The sequence below is a fragment of the Boleophthalmus pectinirostris genome, unplaced genomic scaffold, assembly GCF_026225935.1.
Source record: "Boleophthalmus pectinirostris isolate CB_2022bp ecotype Guang Dong unplaced genomic scaffold, ASM2622593v1 HiC_scaffold_8, whole genome shotgun sequence".
Lineage (NCBI taxonomy): Eukaryota > Metazoa > Chordata > Actinopteri > Gobiiformes > Gobiidae > Boleophthalmus > Boleophthalmus pectinirostris.
Genome location: NW_026571515.1, coordinates 38569700 through 38584584, shown reverse-complemented (window position 1 = coordinate 38584584; position 14885 = coordinate 38569700). Strand labels below are relative to the sequence as shown.

Below are 14885 nucleotides of genomic sequence, written 5' to 3'. Positions count from 1 at the left end.
TTACCGCTTCTTTTGCCTCTCTCCAGTCTCTCATTGTGTGTCATGAAGAAACCATTACACATTATTAGCCCTTACTTAAGCAGAATGCGTTTGAATGAGCCGCTCTAAATATAATTGATTAACATAATTAATTCTGTGTGCACTAAATCGCCTTCACAAAGCCTCCTGCTGCACTATCGGTGTATAAAAGGTCCAGCGGTGGCATAATGCTGTCCCCGTGTGCGTTTTCTTATCTGGTCTTGGCCAAAATGAGCTTCTTTCAGGAGTGAAGAGGAAGGACATTTCACTGTAGAAATCTATAACCTGATTCCTTAAGGGACCATAAACACAGAGGCTTGTACTTAAACATGCACAAGGAGTTACTGCTCTTGTTTATTTGCGCTGTGGTGAAAATAAGGATCATGGTGGCTCGGACCTCTGTGGATTTCAGGACAGTTACATTAACAGTAGGACTAGTGTGCAGAACCGTGTGTAAATGTGAAAATAGGATGTGTTTTTGGGGGTGTAACGGTACACAAATCACAGTTCGGTAGTTCGGTACGTACTGCGATTTTGAGGTCACTTTTTGGTATTGTATAGGAACAAAATGTAAAACTTTGCTTGTTGTTTATTTGTGTGTTTATTAAACCATCAATTTGTTTAAACATCATGCAATAAATTTAAATAAAAAAAAATAAATTCCTTTAAAACAGTAAACAAAACTTTTCAAAAAGTAAATTGCAGCACTAACAGTTCCAGCATGAAGTTTTACTAAATCTTCATATTTTTGGCCAGAAAAACCAACTTGTCCACATTGTCTGCAGTGAGTGCAGATCTGCTTACGGGGGGGGGGGGGGGGGGGGGGGGATTCCGTGCCAGCGAAAGTGAATGCATGTGTGTGAGAACACTTTTTGTCAGTCTGCAACGTACCGAAGTGCAAATGTGTATTTAACGATGACTTGTACAAGAAATTCCACACTTTCCGTTCCGGTCGGTTACAAGTGTGAGTCCATGTGCACAGTGTACAAAGCAGCACATATGTTTCTGTGTCCAGTGGAAAAAGTTTTGCCAGGTGAGAGTCGCTCAATGTCGATGACAGGCCCTGCCTCCCTCCCCCCGTACGCTGTCCTGGTTTTGACAAACACAAATCTGGTCACACTAACCTGTATTCACCTGAGTCATGTCCTTTAATCTGACAGAAGTTGAACCACATCAGCGACACAAGAGCAGTAGTTTTATCTTCGCTTAGTTTATGCAAATTAGCGATGCGGTTTGAAGTTTTGTTTCTGTGAGATTTGAACAAAACTGAATTAAACACATTATAATGTCAAACGGGCTGATGTGGCTCTAGAGTGGTTACGGTTTATATGTCCTAAAGTTGAATTTATTTATGCAGGTTAGTAGTGCAGATAGTAATAATAATGATGATCATTTTAATATAAAAACGTTAATGATTAATCGATAATCGATCGTTAATTCTTCTGACGATTGATTAAGAAAATTTCCTCGAATGCCCTGGACACTGGTCACCGAAACATATGTGCTGCTTTGTACACTGTGCACATGACCTCCCACTTGTCCCAATTTCTTGTACAAGTCATCATTAAATACGCATTTGTGCTTCGGCACGTTGCAGACTGACCAACTGTTTGTGTTTGCTCGCTCCTTCTGAGTGCAGAGAGACACATGTACGGACCTGTTTGGTCACGCTACGCACAGCAACTTACATTCGGTTTGTCGGTTAAAATGAACGTAATCGATGAAATTCTTAATGATTTTGCGAGGATTCACATGGTTCAGAGGGATGTAGTCAAGGGGGGGTGGCCGCCTTAACTATAAAGCGCTGCGGAAAGACTAATCACGGACCAGTTCCATCATGAATATTAAAGAATCGAGTCCTCCGTGTAGCTGCACATGTAGTGGCGGAATGTAAACATACACAAATTGCGCGAATTCACTCGTGCACAGCCCTGCACCGAACTAAACATCCTGTATCGAAACGGTTCGGCATGAATACATTTACAGATACACCCCTAGTTGTGTTTATCTGGCACCACCACATTTTAAACAGCCCGTAGTTTAAACTTAGATGGAGGACATGTCAAAAATCTATGGAACAAGTTGCTGTTTTTCTGTCTGATTACAGATGACCGATGCAGAATTCCTCGGCTTTTCCACACACCTCTCCACATCTGACCTGTAACGCTGCCTGATATCACCTCTTAAGAAAGATGAATTTAATGAAATACAGTGAGGCAAAGCAGTAACACCTCCATGTTGAAACAGTGTGTATGGGGTGTGTGTGTGTGTGTGTATGCGTGTGTGTGTGAGAGATTAGCAGTTTACCACCAACCTTATCATCAGGTGTGGAGTGTGGAGTGAATGAATAATGACTGCAGAGTAACACTTTGAGAAGCATTATTGATATTATATTATTATTATTATTATACTTTTGGTGGCGCCACAACAGAAAAGTTTCATAGTGTGTCCTGAAACAGTTTTGCCGTACACTAAATGTTGCAGTGAGCTCCAGTAGAACAGGTCGGGCTCAGGCTGATTGCGTGTCCCTGGGAGAGTGCTTCCAGATGGGGGTATTGATTTGCCCTGCAGCCTCTGAGCTGTGGGGCAGCTGCACTGGATTACAATGTATCATGGAAATGTCACATGCAGCATGGCTTATCGCTCATTAAACATGCTCAAAGTGACTGCACTAGAATCTGAACCCAGGTACAAGTGCATATGGATGAGTCACGGATATCACAATTTTACAATAAATACAATAATGTACAATAATGCCTATTCAGATTGAAAAGGAATTTATACTGCACTACTTTTAACTTTTTATTTTTTTAAACATTTGATTTAAAGTAACTGTATGTATGATTTGGATTTTAAATTCTGTAAATGTTTGATTTGTGTCCCCAAAAATGAAGTAGACAAGTGCAAATCAAATAGCTTTTACTGAGAACAATTTACTGCAGATTAATTGTTACTTACAAAAGCTTTGGACATGTCTCTTTGATTTATGTTATAATTTGGTATTTTGGTTCTTAGCCCAATCAGAAAGCCTTACACGAGTCTCTCATTTGCGTTGCCAGTTTCAATGCTGAAATCCAGTGTGTTTAAACCTAAAATGCTTCGCTCTGATCTGAATGGTCCCTCCTTAAACCCAAACTCCTGCAGCCAATCATGAATCAGTGCCAGTGCAGCTTCTGCAGCTCAGGGAGGAATTCTGGAGGTTCTGAGCTTTCACATGAGACAAGGCCTGTCCATATTCTGAGAATGAGACAAACTTGGATGTGTCCTCAGCATGGAGGTTAAGGCTCTGGCAACACAGGTTCAGTTGTGAGTAATTTCTTTTATAAAACAATAAAACATTTGTTTTACAACACATGCACACTCAAAAGCTCCAGCATTGGTGATTCTATCAGCTCAGACCTCTGCATATTGTAGTTTGTTGGGTGAGAGACACCAGGGTTAAGGAATGAATGAACAATGCACTCATTAAACTGTTATTTATCTTGTGGCTAAAAGTACTTTTAATGGACCAAAGTCACATTTCTGTCTTTTAATAATGACACCACTTTTATCCTGGATGGTAATGGTAATTATTTAGTTATTCATTTCAGAAATGTTTATAACCTGCTGCCCTGGGTTCATGTGCTTATATAAGAGGATAGTATGTATCTTTCTGTGTGTCTGTGACCTGGTGAAGAAAGCAGGTTCGGTGCTCGGCCTCTGCGTGCACTGGGTACATGTGTTATATAGTGTTAATATCTGTATGCATGCATATGTGTGTGTATTAGGGTGTGTATGTGACCTGGTGGAGGAAGCAGGCTCAGTGGTCTCTCTCTGTATGTGTTGTGTACTGGTGTTATATAGTATTAATATCTGTATGTATGTATATATGTGTGTATGTGACTTGGTGAAGGAAGCGGGCTCCGTGGTCTGTCTCTACATGTGTGTACAGGTGTTATACAGTATTAGTATTTGTATGTATGTGTAGTAGTGTGTGTATGTGACCTGGTGGAGGAAGCGGGCTCCGTGGTCTGTCTCTACATGTGTGTACAGGTGTTATACAGTATTAGTATTTGTATGTATGTGTAGTAGTGTGTGTATGTGACCTGGTGGAGGAAGCGGGCTCCGTGGTCTGCCTCTGCATGTGTGTACAGGTGTTATATAGTATTAGTATTTGTATGTATGTGTAGTAGTGTGTGTATGTGACCTGGTGGAGGAAGCGGGCTCCGTGGTCTGCCTCTGCATGCGCTGGGTTCTCCGGAGGAAGTGCTCCCTCATGGAGAGCTGCACGTCGGTGGGGATGTCCGGAGACGTGTGGCTGATCTTCACGGCGGCCTCCAGGAACCCCACCGAGCCCAGAGGGTCCTTCACCTTCTCCGTCGCCATGGTGATGGGCGACTGGGGCGGGGGCAGGGGGGACGGTGAGAGGTTAGGCCTGTCATGGAAACACAATATAAGACAAAAGATAAGAGAAGATAAAGAATAAAGCTCTATAAATAGCATAGGCTGTGTTCACATGTGGGTTTAAAGCTCCTGCACATGGTTCCTTTAAAATAAACTAAATAAACTAAACGAAGAGGAGGAAATGACAGGTTTTATAAATAAGTAGGCCCACAAATCTTCACTTAACTTCCATTTTATGTTTTTGTTTGTTGTTTGTTGTCAGCATTACATCATTTTGAGTTTGCACCAAATGTCTGCATATGATTTCTCATTTTTATGGACGTTCCTGTGTAAATTGTGGTCCTTTTATGGTCTGGTAATTAACTAAAAACTAAAATCTGATGTTTCGTCCACACATTTTATTATAGTCAATATATTTATAGTCAACAGGCTCACGGCTATGTTCGTTAATTACTTTTTTCCCCTAAAGTAATTCATTTCATTTGATTTAATTTCTGCTGAGTGTTATATTTTGGGCCAGTGTTTCATGGCTTTAGTCACTACTGAACACTGAATCACAAACCATGTAATATAATACTGCTATTACTGTTGTTTTTCCCTAGCCTGATTCATCAGCCAGTTTCACTTCATGGAAACCGTCTGATCTCGCAGCATTAGGATTTGTTTGATCGACAGTAGGCGGGTGCTTTCTTTTTATTTAACCAATCGCTGCTATTTGTCAGTGACGTATGTAATGCGCCGGAACATTCAGCGGTGTCCAAGTAATTACCGGCACAACAGCAAACAAAGCAGAGAGTGAACTGTCTGTCAGTGATCATTATCATTTCTGTGAGGTGAACTTGCGAATTAAAGGTGCAATAAAAAATGCAAAGTTTGTATTTGACAAAGTAAGTCCAAAGGAGGATAGTGTATACAGTCTGGTGTCGCAACTCGGGTTGGTTCAGCTCTTTGCTGTTTGGCTGGTGTGTGGTCTACAACTTCTGGGGTTCTTGCAAATTGTCTAGTGTATTTTGATTCCTGACTTAGTCGCTGGAGAGAAATGAAATTGAGCAGAGGCACTAGGTGGTGCCAGCCTGGCTAGGAGCTTATCACCTCGCTGCCTGTTTCTCTTCAGGGAGTTCAACAGTCAGGCCTGTTTCAAGGAATCTGGGGGCCCTAGACAAAGGGGTACGTGAGGCCCTGCCCGGTGAAGACACTTGCCAAATAACATTAACACAATACCAAATGTTTACAGTGTATACACATGTACAAATAACTTCAAAAGGCAATCAAATAAATGCAGACATTAATAAGAAGCTCAATAAGAACATAAGAAAAAGTATGTCACACACATATTGTTATTATTTTTACTAAGCATTAGTAATATTTTATTGCTGTTATTTGAAGACATAACCAGTCGTTATCAGGGGGCCCTCCAAAGCTGGGGACCCTAGGCAATTGCCAGGTTTGCCCACCCGGTTGACACGGGTCTGTCAACAATTACTTTCTAAGACGCGAAAGTAAACACGTTGCTATAAAAGGCACAATGACTGTTTTTGATTGGTGTTATTTGAAGTAAACTTTAAATTAAATATTGGAAATAGAGGACAAAATCTTTTTTTTTGTGTGTGTGTGACACTAACACGGAAAAATGAAATAAACTGTTTTCTCTTTTTATTTTTTATTCTTAATTGCAATTGAAAAGAACAAATGATAAATGGGCCCAAATCCTACATGTATCAACTATTAAGGGGGAAAAAAAGGAAAATAAAGAGAGCAGTGGGCGTGTACAGGTGGAGGTGATAACAGATAAAGTTTAGGCTACTTCAACATGCATGAATCACTCCAAATGAAATTTTGAGAGGGTAAATGAGAAGAGGAACCAACTATATCATAAATAAAAGCTTTATAAAGTCATTTTCGTATTATAGTTGTGCTTTAACTTAATTGCACTTTGCCTTTTCCGTCACATGACCATAACCTTTTGCACCAGGCGTCTATAAATAGCCGTGTTGTGATTGGCTTACGTGAGCAGGCGCAGCTCCGGGGCGCAGGGGGACAGGGCCCGGCCGCAGGTGGACGACGAGAGAAGGGGCTTGTTTCTCCACGGGACCCAGCAGAACCTCCAGGAGACGAAGGAGAGGAGCGCCACCAGAGCCAAACCGCAGAGCACGAACACGCCGAGCAGCAGGCCAAATGTGGAGTCTGCCGCCGCCAACACAGCGCCGCAATATGGACACGCAGATGGACAGAACCGGGGGGGACGGAGAGAAGAGAGAGAGAGACAGAGAAAGAGAAAGAGGGAGAGATGTGGAGACAAGAGACACAGAGAGAGAAAGAGAGAGAGACGACAGGGGCAGGGAGAAAAATAGAGAACGACACGAGAGAAAGAGATGGGGTTAAGTCGGAAAGATGGAGAAGGAGGGAGAAAGAGAAGAAGTGAGAGGGAGAGGAAGGAGAGAGACAGAGAGAGTGAGAGTGTGGAGAAAGGAGAGAACCATGGGGAGATGAGAGAGAGAACGATAGAGATAGAGTAAGAGTGGAAGGAGGAGGTGTAAAAGGAGAGATAGAGAGGAGAGGAAGAGATTTGGAGGAGTAGGGAGAAAGGGAGGAGAGAAAAATGAGAGAAAGAGAAGAAGTGAGAGGGAGAGGAAGGAGAAAGACAGAGAGAAAGAGAATGAGAAGGAGAGAATGATGAATGTGAGGAGAGTGTGTGTGAGAGAGAGAGAGAGAGAGAGGGAAGGAGAGAACCATGGGGAGATGAGAGAAAGAAAGAAAAAGAAAGAAAGAGAAAAGATGGAGTGAGAGAGGAAGAGAGGAGAAAGAAATGAAGAGGAGAGAGACGGAAAGAGATGCAGAGAGAAAAGGAAAGAGAAATGAAGAGGAGAGTGGGAGAGAGACAGAAAGAGATGGAGTGACAGAGAGAAAGGGAGGAGAGAGAAATGAAGAGGAGAGAGACAGAAAGAGATGGGGAGAGAAAGGGAGGAGAGAGAAATGAGGATTACAGAAGGAGAGAAACAGAAAGATGTAGAGAGAGAGAGAGAGAGATGAAGAAGGAAAGAAGGAGAGGAAGGGTAAAGATGGAGTGAGAGAGGAAGGAGAGGTAAGAAAGGGGAGGAGAGAGGAGGAACAGGGAGAAAGAGAGGAGAGAGAAGTGAAGAGGAGAGAAGGAGCGAGACAGAAAGAGATGGGGAGAGAAGGGGAAGAGAGAAATGAAGAGGAGAGAGGGAGAGAGATAGATAGAGATGAGGAGAGAAAGGAAGGGAGTGAGAGAGAAAGGAAGGAGCGAAAAATGAAGAGGAGAGAAGGAGAGAGACAGAAAGAGATGAGGAAGGGGAAGGGAGGGAGTAAGAGAGAAATGAAGAGGAGAGAAAGAGAGAGACAGTAAGATGTGAGGAGAGAAAGGGAAGGAGTGAGAGAGAAAGGGAGGAGAGAGGAGGAGGGAGGCAGTTGAGAGAAAGAGGGTGAGAAAATGAAGGAGTTGAGAGATGAATAAAGAGACAGCGAGAGGGAGAGAGGAGCAAAAGGGTGAAGAGAGAGAGAGAGATGGCGTAGAGAAAGAGGGAGTGAGAGAGAAATGAAGAGGAGAGAAGAAGAGAGACAAAAAGAGATGAGGGAGAAAGTGAGGAGAGAAAAGGAGGGAAGAAAGAGGGTGAGAATAGGAGGGAATTGAGAAATGAATAAAGAGACAGAGACAGGGGAGAGAGAAGAGAAAAAGTGAAGGGAGGGTGAAGAGAGAGAGATGGGGTAAAGAAAGAGGGACAAAGAGCGAGGGAGGGGGAAGAGGGCAGTCCATTAGAAAAACATTTCTCAAAGCTTGTGCTGCTATTTTAGTGGTTTATATAAGAGAGAGCCAAAGATATCAAATATTAAAACCAAGTCCATACCAAACACGGCGCTCTATAGGACGAAAGAAAATGCACCTATAGCATTTTCAAGTACCAAAATTCAGTCAAACTAAATGACTTTTTCAACATCAGGTATTGACGACATAAAATTACCGGCTTGCAACTTTTCTATTCTTGTAATATTTAACTGAAAACACAAAAATGGAATTGAAAAGTGAAGCAAAGCGTGCAATTCTACAACGTTTGAAGACTGAACTATAAAGCAGAATAATATCGCCAAATGACTCTGCGACGCTGCCACATCCAACGTCTATCACCCATTAAGAAAATACAGCTGGAGAATGAAGCACAGATCATTTAAAACATGCAAACATCACTCGGAATAACAACTTCGAGAGGGTAAATGAGAAGGAAAAGTAAACCATAGCAACATTTCTTTTTGTTTTTTTTGTCACTCAACTCAACCAAATCTCTCGGTACGATATTATCCCGATATGTAGCTCACGTTAAGATATTTATTGCGATATTTTGGAGAGGCTGATATAATTGTAGACAGGACACTTTTTTGTGTTGGTGTGATTTACTACTGTCAAAATCCCACGAATACATGTATCCTGAATTTCAGACTTCCAGTCATCACACAATGCAAACTGGGAAGGATCCTCCGAAAAAAATGATCATCAAACCACCATGTTTGTTTTCCCACTGGGATGTGTCTATTGTCAAAGCCGATCTTTTCACGTTTTTTGAACCATATCGCTTTTGTTTTTTATTTTATTTTAATTTATTTATTCAGTATTTTACCAGGTAAGTCAGTTGAGAACATTTTGTCATTTACAATGACGACCTGGCCAAGAGGCAATATGAAACAAAAGCACAAACAGAAAACACTCACACAGCAGCTGTAACATGAATAGAAATATAAGACGGTACAACATTTGCAGATTAAAGATATAAAAGTCTTAAAAACATGTGCAATCCTGTAATCCTTGTTTCTGGTTCTGATATTGTCAGATTTTAGTTTTGGGACTCTGACATCATAGTTGTGTGGTTGTTGGATGTTCTAACAGCGGAAAACGAGTCGAGAAACGGGCTTCAGAAGTTTGCAAACTCCATAACTGCAAAAGGGAATCAGATGTGTGTGACTGCAAACCTCCATTCAAACTGTTTCTCTTCCCAACGGAATTAAAAAATAGTGAAAGGTGAAGGCGATGGGCAGGATTGATCCACAGGAAGGATGAAAAAGGAAACCTTTGACTGCCTAAATCATACCGAGTTTGCAGCGAACGTTTTGTATGTGGAGCACCATCAATATCATGGGCTATGTAGTTGACATATGTAGTGTATGTTTATTAGCTATTGCTTCTATTAAAAAAAAAAATGCATTTAAGCAAAAGAACTTGTAAACCGATATATAGACGCCCCACAGTATTATTGTGAGGTCTTTGACGATACTATATCACAATATTCAGTTATTGTTACATCCCTACACTCAACACATCTTTAATGTTACCTTCTTACTTTTTTAACAATGGTCAATAGTGAATCAGAATGTTTATAGAGCCCTTTTCCATCTTCAAATCTCTCAAAGTGATTTACATCATACTGGAATCCTACCGCCAAACAGAGGGTCTGTGGATCTGAGCGCTCTACCGCCAATGTCAAGAATGGAATTTGAACTGCCAACCTTCAAATCAATGGACAAACACTCTACTAACTGCTACCCCAAGTTACCCTAACTTTTTACACCTTTGACACTTAATGGGTGATATTTTTTCTGGATTTCTGCATGTGTTTGGGTGTGTTTCTTCCCATTTCCCCATCAACCCAAACATGCACAAAAGATCAAATTCTCCAGCTACGGTAGACCTGACCGAGCCAGACTGGTGCCACCTAGTGCCTCCACTCAATTTCATTTCTCTCCAGCAACTAGGACAGGAATCAAAATACACTAGACAGTTTGTAAGAACCCCGAAAGTTGTAGACCGCGCACTGGCCAATCAGTGAAGAGCTGTGAAGCCATGACGTCAAACTCAAACTCCTGTCTGGGTTCCTTTTGTGGAACAGCACAACAGTAAACAAAGCGGTCGAGATGGATGTAGACGAAGACAGACATTCTGTGTTGGCAACGATTCCCGAGCTCAAGGATTTAAAGCCGGAACAAAGAGAATGTTTGGTCAATTTTATCAAGGGAAAAGACATTATTGTTCTTATTCCTACGGGATTTGGGAAAAGCTTAATATACCAGTTAGCCCCGTTAGTGGTGCATTACATACATCACAACCAAATAGCAGCGATTGGTTAAATAAAAAAAGTACCCGCCTACCGTCGAGCGATCGAATCCTATTGCTGCGAGGTCAGACGGTTTCCCCAAAGTGAAACCGTCTGATGAATCATGCTAGACCTGACCAAGACCAGCTCAAGATCTGGAGATGAGTCCCAGGGTGAGCTACTTGTAAACAAGATTGAAACAACTACAAGATGCTTAAAAGCTCTGAAAAGTCAATATTTCAGAATAGGTCTGCTTTAAAGACTGAAAGCTGAACCATAAACCATGGCAAGAAGTCACTTTTTGGTCACTCACCGCATTTTTAACTTTACTTTATGATTTTTCCATGTGTTTTGGTGGGATTCTTCCAGTTTCCCCATCAAAACAAACATGCACAGAAGATCAAATTCTCCAGCTAAGGCAGACTTTACCCAGACCAGCTCAAGAGTTCATTCGTTTCCTCCCACCTCGCTCCTTTGTCTGTTTTAGTCTCTCCTGGTGGGTTTAATATTACTGAACACAATACCCCAGTCTCCGTGGAGCAGATGCAATTATAGCATAGTCACATATCACAGAGCAAAGTATCTACTGTATGGATCCCCTGAGACTCTGACTGTAAGAAGTACACAGAAAAGTCACAGATTTTATAGGCCCGTGTTAAGTTACTTTCTGATCTGTGTTCTAATGTTGTTACTTCCTCAGAAACTTACCTGGAGTTGTGTTTTGTTTCATTCACATGTTTAACACACAAACCCTGCGTATTTAGGCTGAGTTCTTTTCTCAATCTGAAAACATCTGTTCCACCTTGTGATGTCATGTGGTGATACAGGAGGTGCGCTTCTGTGTATTTATATTTTATATACTTTTAATTGAATCATCTGGATAATTTGAGCTTTGGAATTTCCAATTTCCTCTAAACAAAAGGTAAAAGGAGCTGTTAATATGATCTAAACCAGTGTTTCCCAAACTTTTTTTTTTTTTCTGGGGATGCATATTTTAAAAGTCACAAACCTTCACGACCCAAGTCAACAGACATTATTCGTAAATCACAAAATAAATGTGGATTTGATCATTATTGAACATTAATGAGGATATTTTATTGTTGACTGAGTGATTGTGTCTCTCTTTCCGGACATTAAATATAGGACAATTCTTTTTCTTTTCAATTTCAATTGAGCCAACTATATTGGAACAAAATAGTCAATAAAATAATTACAAAAAGATTAGAAATGAGACAAAACATGCCTTCACATTTCAACATTTCTGATGAGATAGTTGGGCCTGTCTGTGTTTTTGTAGCGTGTTTCAGTCCAGGTGCAGGAGGAGACGCAGCAGCAGATCAGGCGCAACACTGAGTCTGTTTCTGTGCTTTGGCTTCATTTTTGTGAACACAGAAAATCTTGTGTGTCAGAGCTGTATATTACATGCAGATCATGACAAGGTGACGCAAAAAAAAAAAAATAAAAATCCCCTGCAATCACCTGAGGGTCGCAACCCAGTCTTGGGAAAAAAAATTATAATGAACAATGAAACAACCACAACATGATATTAATATTTATCAAATTTGTATTTTTTATGTATAAAATTATTTATAATTCCAAACATTTCATATTTTCTTTAAAATCCAAGCAGAGATTCAGAGATACAAAACTCGTCAAAATCGTAATTTTCATGTTCCAACCTGTGTCACATCAAGAGCTCAGTTTTGCTACGATACAGAGGTTTGTGGAGCAGTTTTCACATCTGGTTAGTGATCTTATATCAGAAATGTTATTTAAAAAGAAAAAAAAAAATTATGATAATGTTTAATAATCCATCAATAGTGGATGTGTCATTGTGTCCATGTTAATCCAAAGTGTGTAAATCAGTGGTGTTCACACTTTTTCAGCATGTGAGCCACTTACAAAATGACCAAGTCAAAATGATCTACCTAATAATACAAAGCCAAACAAACTGCACTGAAACACTCTGTGCCCCTTTTTTGGACCCTCCCCCACAGTTTGAGAACCTCTTCTTTAAGAGAACTTCCTCTGGCACTTTACACAAAACTGTGAAAAAATTTAAGGAAGATTTTTAAACCTGTTTTTTAAAGTTCCAAACTGGAGTTGCATTCTTTTCTGGTTTTGCAGTGATATTTACCAGCCTCTGCACATTTACCAAACCAAACGCACATCGTGACAAACACAGATGCATTTGTGCACTTTTGTTAGACAAACTTCAGCCAAATGTGGCAGTAGGTCTGTTCTGTAGATCCGCTCTATGCTGTAGACCTGCTTTGTTCCAACACTGTAACACAAATTTAGACTGGTTTTTGCTTCACGTTTGGTCTTGCTCTTCTAATCAGCGCACTGTGGGAGGGGCTTGTGTTGGCTGTACGCAGGAAGGAGCGAGAGCGTGAAAAGGCGAGGGGCGGCGTGCTGACGTGAGGCAGGTGGACAGGTAGGATGTTTAGGAAGTTGAACCTGCCCTGTGATGCACGCTGGTACACGAGGGCACACGCTGTTGCAGACGAGTCGTGCATAGGGAGCGTGTGTGTTTGTGATGTGCCGTAGAGTCTCCGCGGGTTTCAAATGAGCGCACAGGCTGCACTGAGACGCCCCACACGCTCCTGCACCCGCTACAAGTTTATGACCAACAGCAGTGGCTGTAATGAAATATGATCGCACTTGTTGAGTGTCAGACATTGAGTGAGAGACAAGACCGAGTCCGAACGCGAGTCCGAGACGAGACACGACGATCTACCCACACGACCTTGGTGATTGACTGGTAGATCGCGATCGACGTATTGAGCACCCTGGTGTAAATGTATTTTCTTTTTTTTTTTTTTCATTCAGTTTTTAATGTATTCATAAGGTGGAGGCTTTCTCTCCAGCGACTAGATCAGGAATTGGAATCAGAATACACTAGACGGTTTGCGAGAACCCCAGAAGTGCAAGTTTGGGCACCAGCCAATCAGCGAAGAGCCATATATTCTGTGTTGCAACAATTCCCGAGATTGAGCATTTAAAGCCGGAACAAAGAGAATGTTTGGTGAATTTTATCAAGGGGTAAGACCTTATTGTCCTACTTCCTACGGGTTTGGGAAAAACTTAATATACCAGTTTGCCCTGTTAGCGGCACATTGGGTACAGTGATTGGTTAAATGATAAAAAGTACCCGCCTACCGTCAAGCGAATGAATTCTAATACTGTGAGGTCAGACGGTTTCTACGAAGTGAAACCGCCTGAATGAATGAATTAGGCTACTAAGTAACATCACAGCAGAGCAAAAAAGTTTCCAGAAAACAAAACCCCTAAATTCTAAAGATGTTTTGACTGTGTTCAATTTCAAAGCCAGTCCACTTTACAATAAACAATTTGTTTCTATTCTAGCTGAACCGCCCGCTGCATGAACTACACGTATAAGATAGTTCTGCAAAACAACCCAGTAATCCTAACGGCGAGTTTGAAAACAGCACTGCAGTAGTGAGGCTAATCTGATGCAATGGTAAATGTCTAAAGGCAGGAGGTAGAAAAACAAAGTGTAATATCTGCTACAAAGAGTCAAAAAATGAAGATGATATGCTTTAAAAATATGTAGATACACGTTGCGTTTTATTTATTCACTCCACGCTCTCACATACTCACAGCATTCATACTAAGCCGTAAAGCGCTAACCAAATTGTAACAAAAATATACGAAATTCTGAATGATAAGTGAAGCGCAGTGTCCTCCCCGCCCGTGTTTATTTGTTTGGATAGACTTCCTCCTGAACCTGCAGTGCACAATAAACCCGAGCCCGACTGAGAATGCTGACGAGGCCTTTGCGAGCTCTCACGGTGACCCAGGGAACCAACAAAAGAGACAAAAACACACATCAAATCTGTGTTGGGACATGCGCCATAGTCTCTGCTGGATGAGCTCAAGTCATTATGTCCCCTACACCTGATACCGGGAGGTCTGCGGCTGTCCAAGAATTCAATTTTCAAAACGCGTTCCATTCCACGCACCGAGATTACAGCCATTTATCTACAGGCTCCTGCTGAGGGGCTCTCCCTGCGCTGGCTCTACTCCACAAACTGGAGATAACAAAGTTTACTTCTTATAAATATACTTTATTGCACGGTTCTGCCATTTCAGGGGTGACTTCTGTGAGCTTTTAATCATGTCTTCTACTGTTCCTTCATCACTGGCTCGAAGTTGTAGGTTCAATAATAGTATGTTCGCATAATCCTTTATTGACCTGCAGCTGAAGCTTGAGTGCGCAACAGCAATAATTTCTACCCACAGATACGTACTTGCGATTAAAAAAAAAAAAAACATCTCTCAGGCTTCTACACCAGGGTTCTCCGACCTTTTCCCAGTTGTTGGGAAGGTGACTTTTAAAATGTATTCCCCTACAGATTACAG

At 41.4% G+C, this 14885-nt stretch overlaps 1 protein-coding gene across 2 annotated transcripts in view; it reads right to left on the bottom strand.

Annotated features, from left to right (window-relative positions):
- syt6a (synaptotagmin VIa) overlaps positions 1-14885 on the bottom strand; it is a 328387-nt gene that overhangs the window by 76553 nt on the left and 236949 nt on the right. The window contains exons 2-3 of one of the 2 annotated variants that reach the window (XM_055166189.1): positions 6423-6585; positions 4205-4432 (exon numbers count right to left, since the gene is read on the bottom strand). In XM_055166189.1, the coding sequence (XP_055022164.1) occupies positions 4205-4432; positions 6423-6585 (391 nt within the window). The remainder of the gene's footprint in view (positions 1-4204; positions 4433-6422; positions 6586-14885) is intronic. The other variant, XM_055166191.1, reaches the window with a different exon arrangement.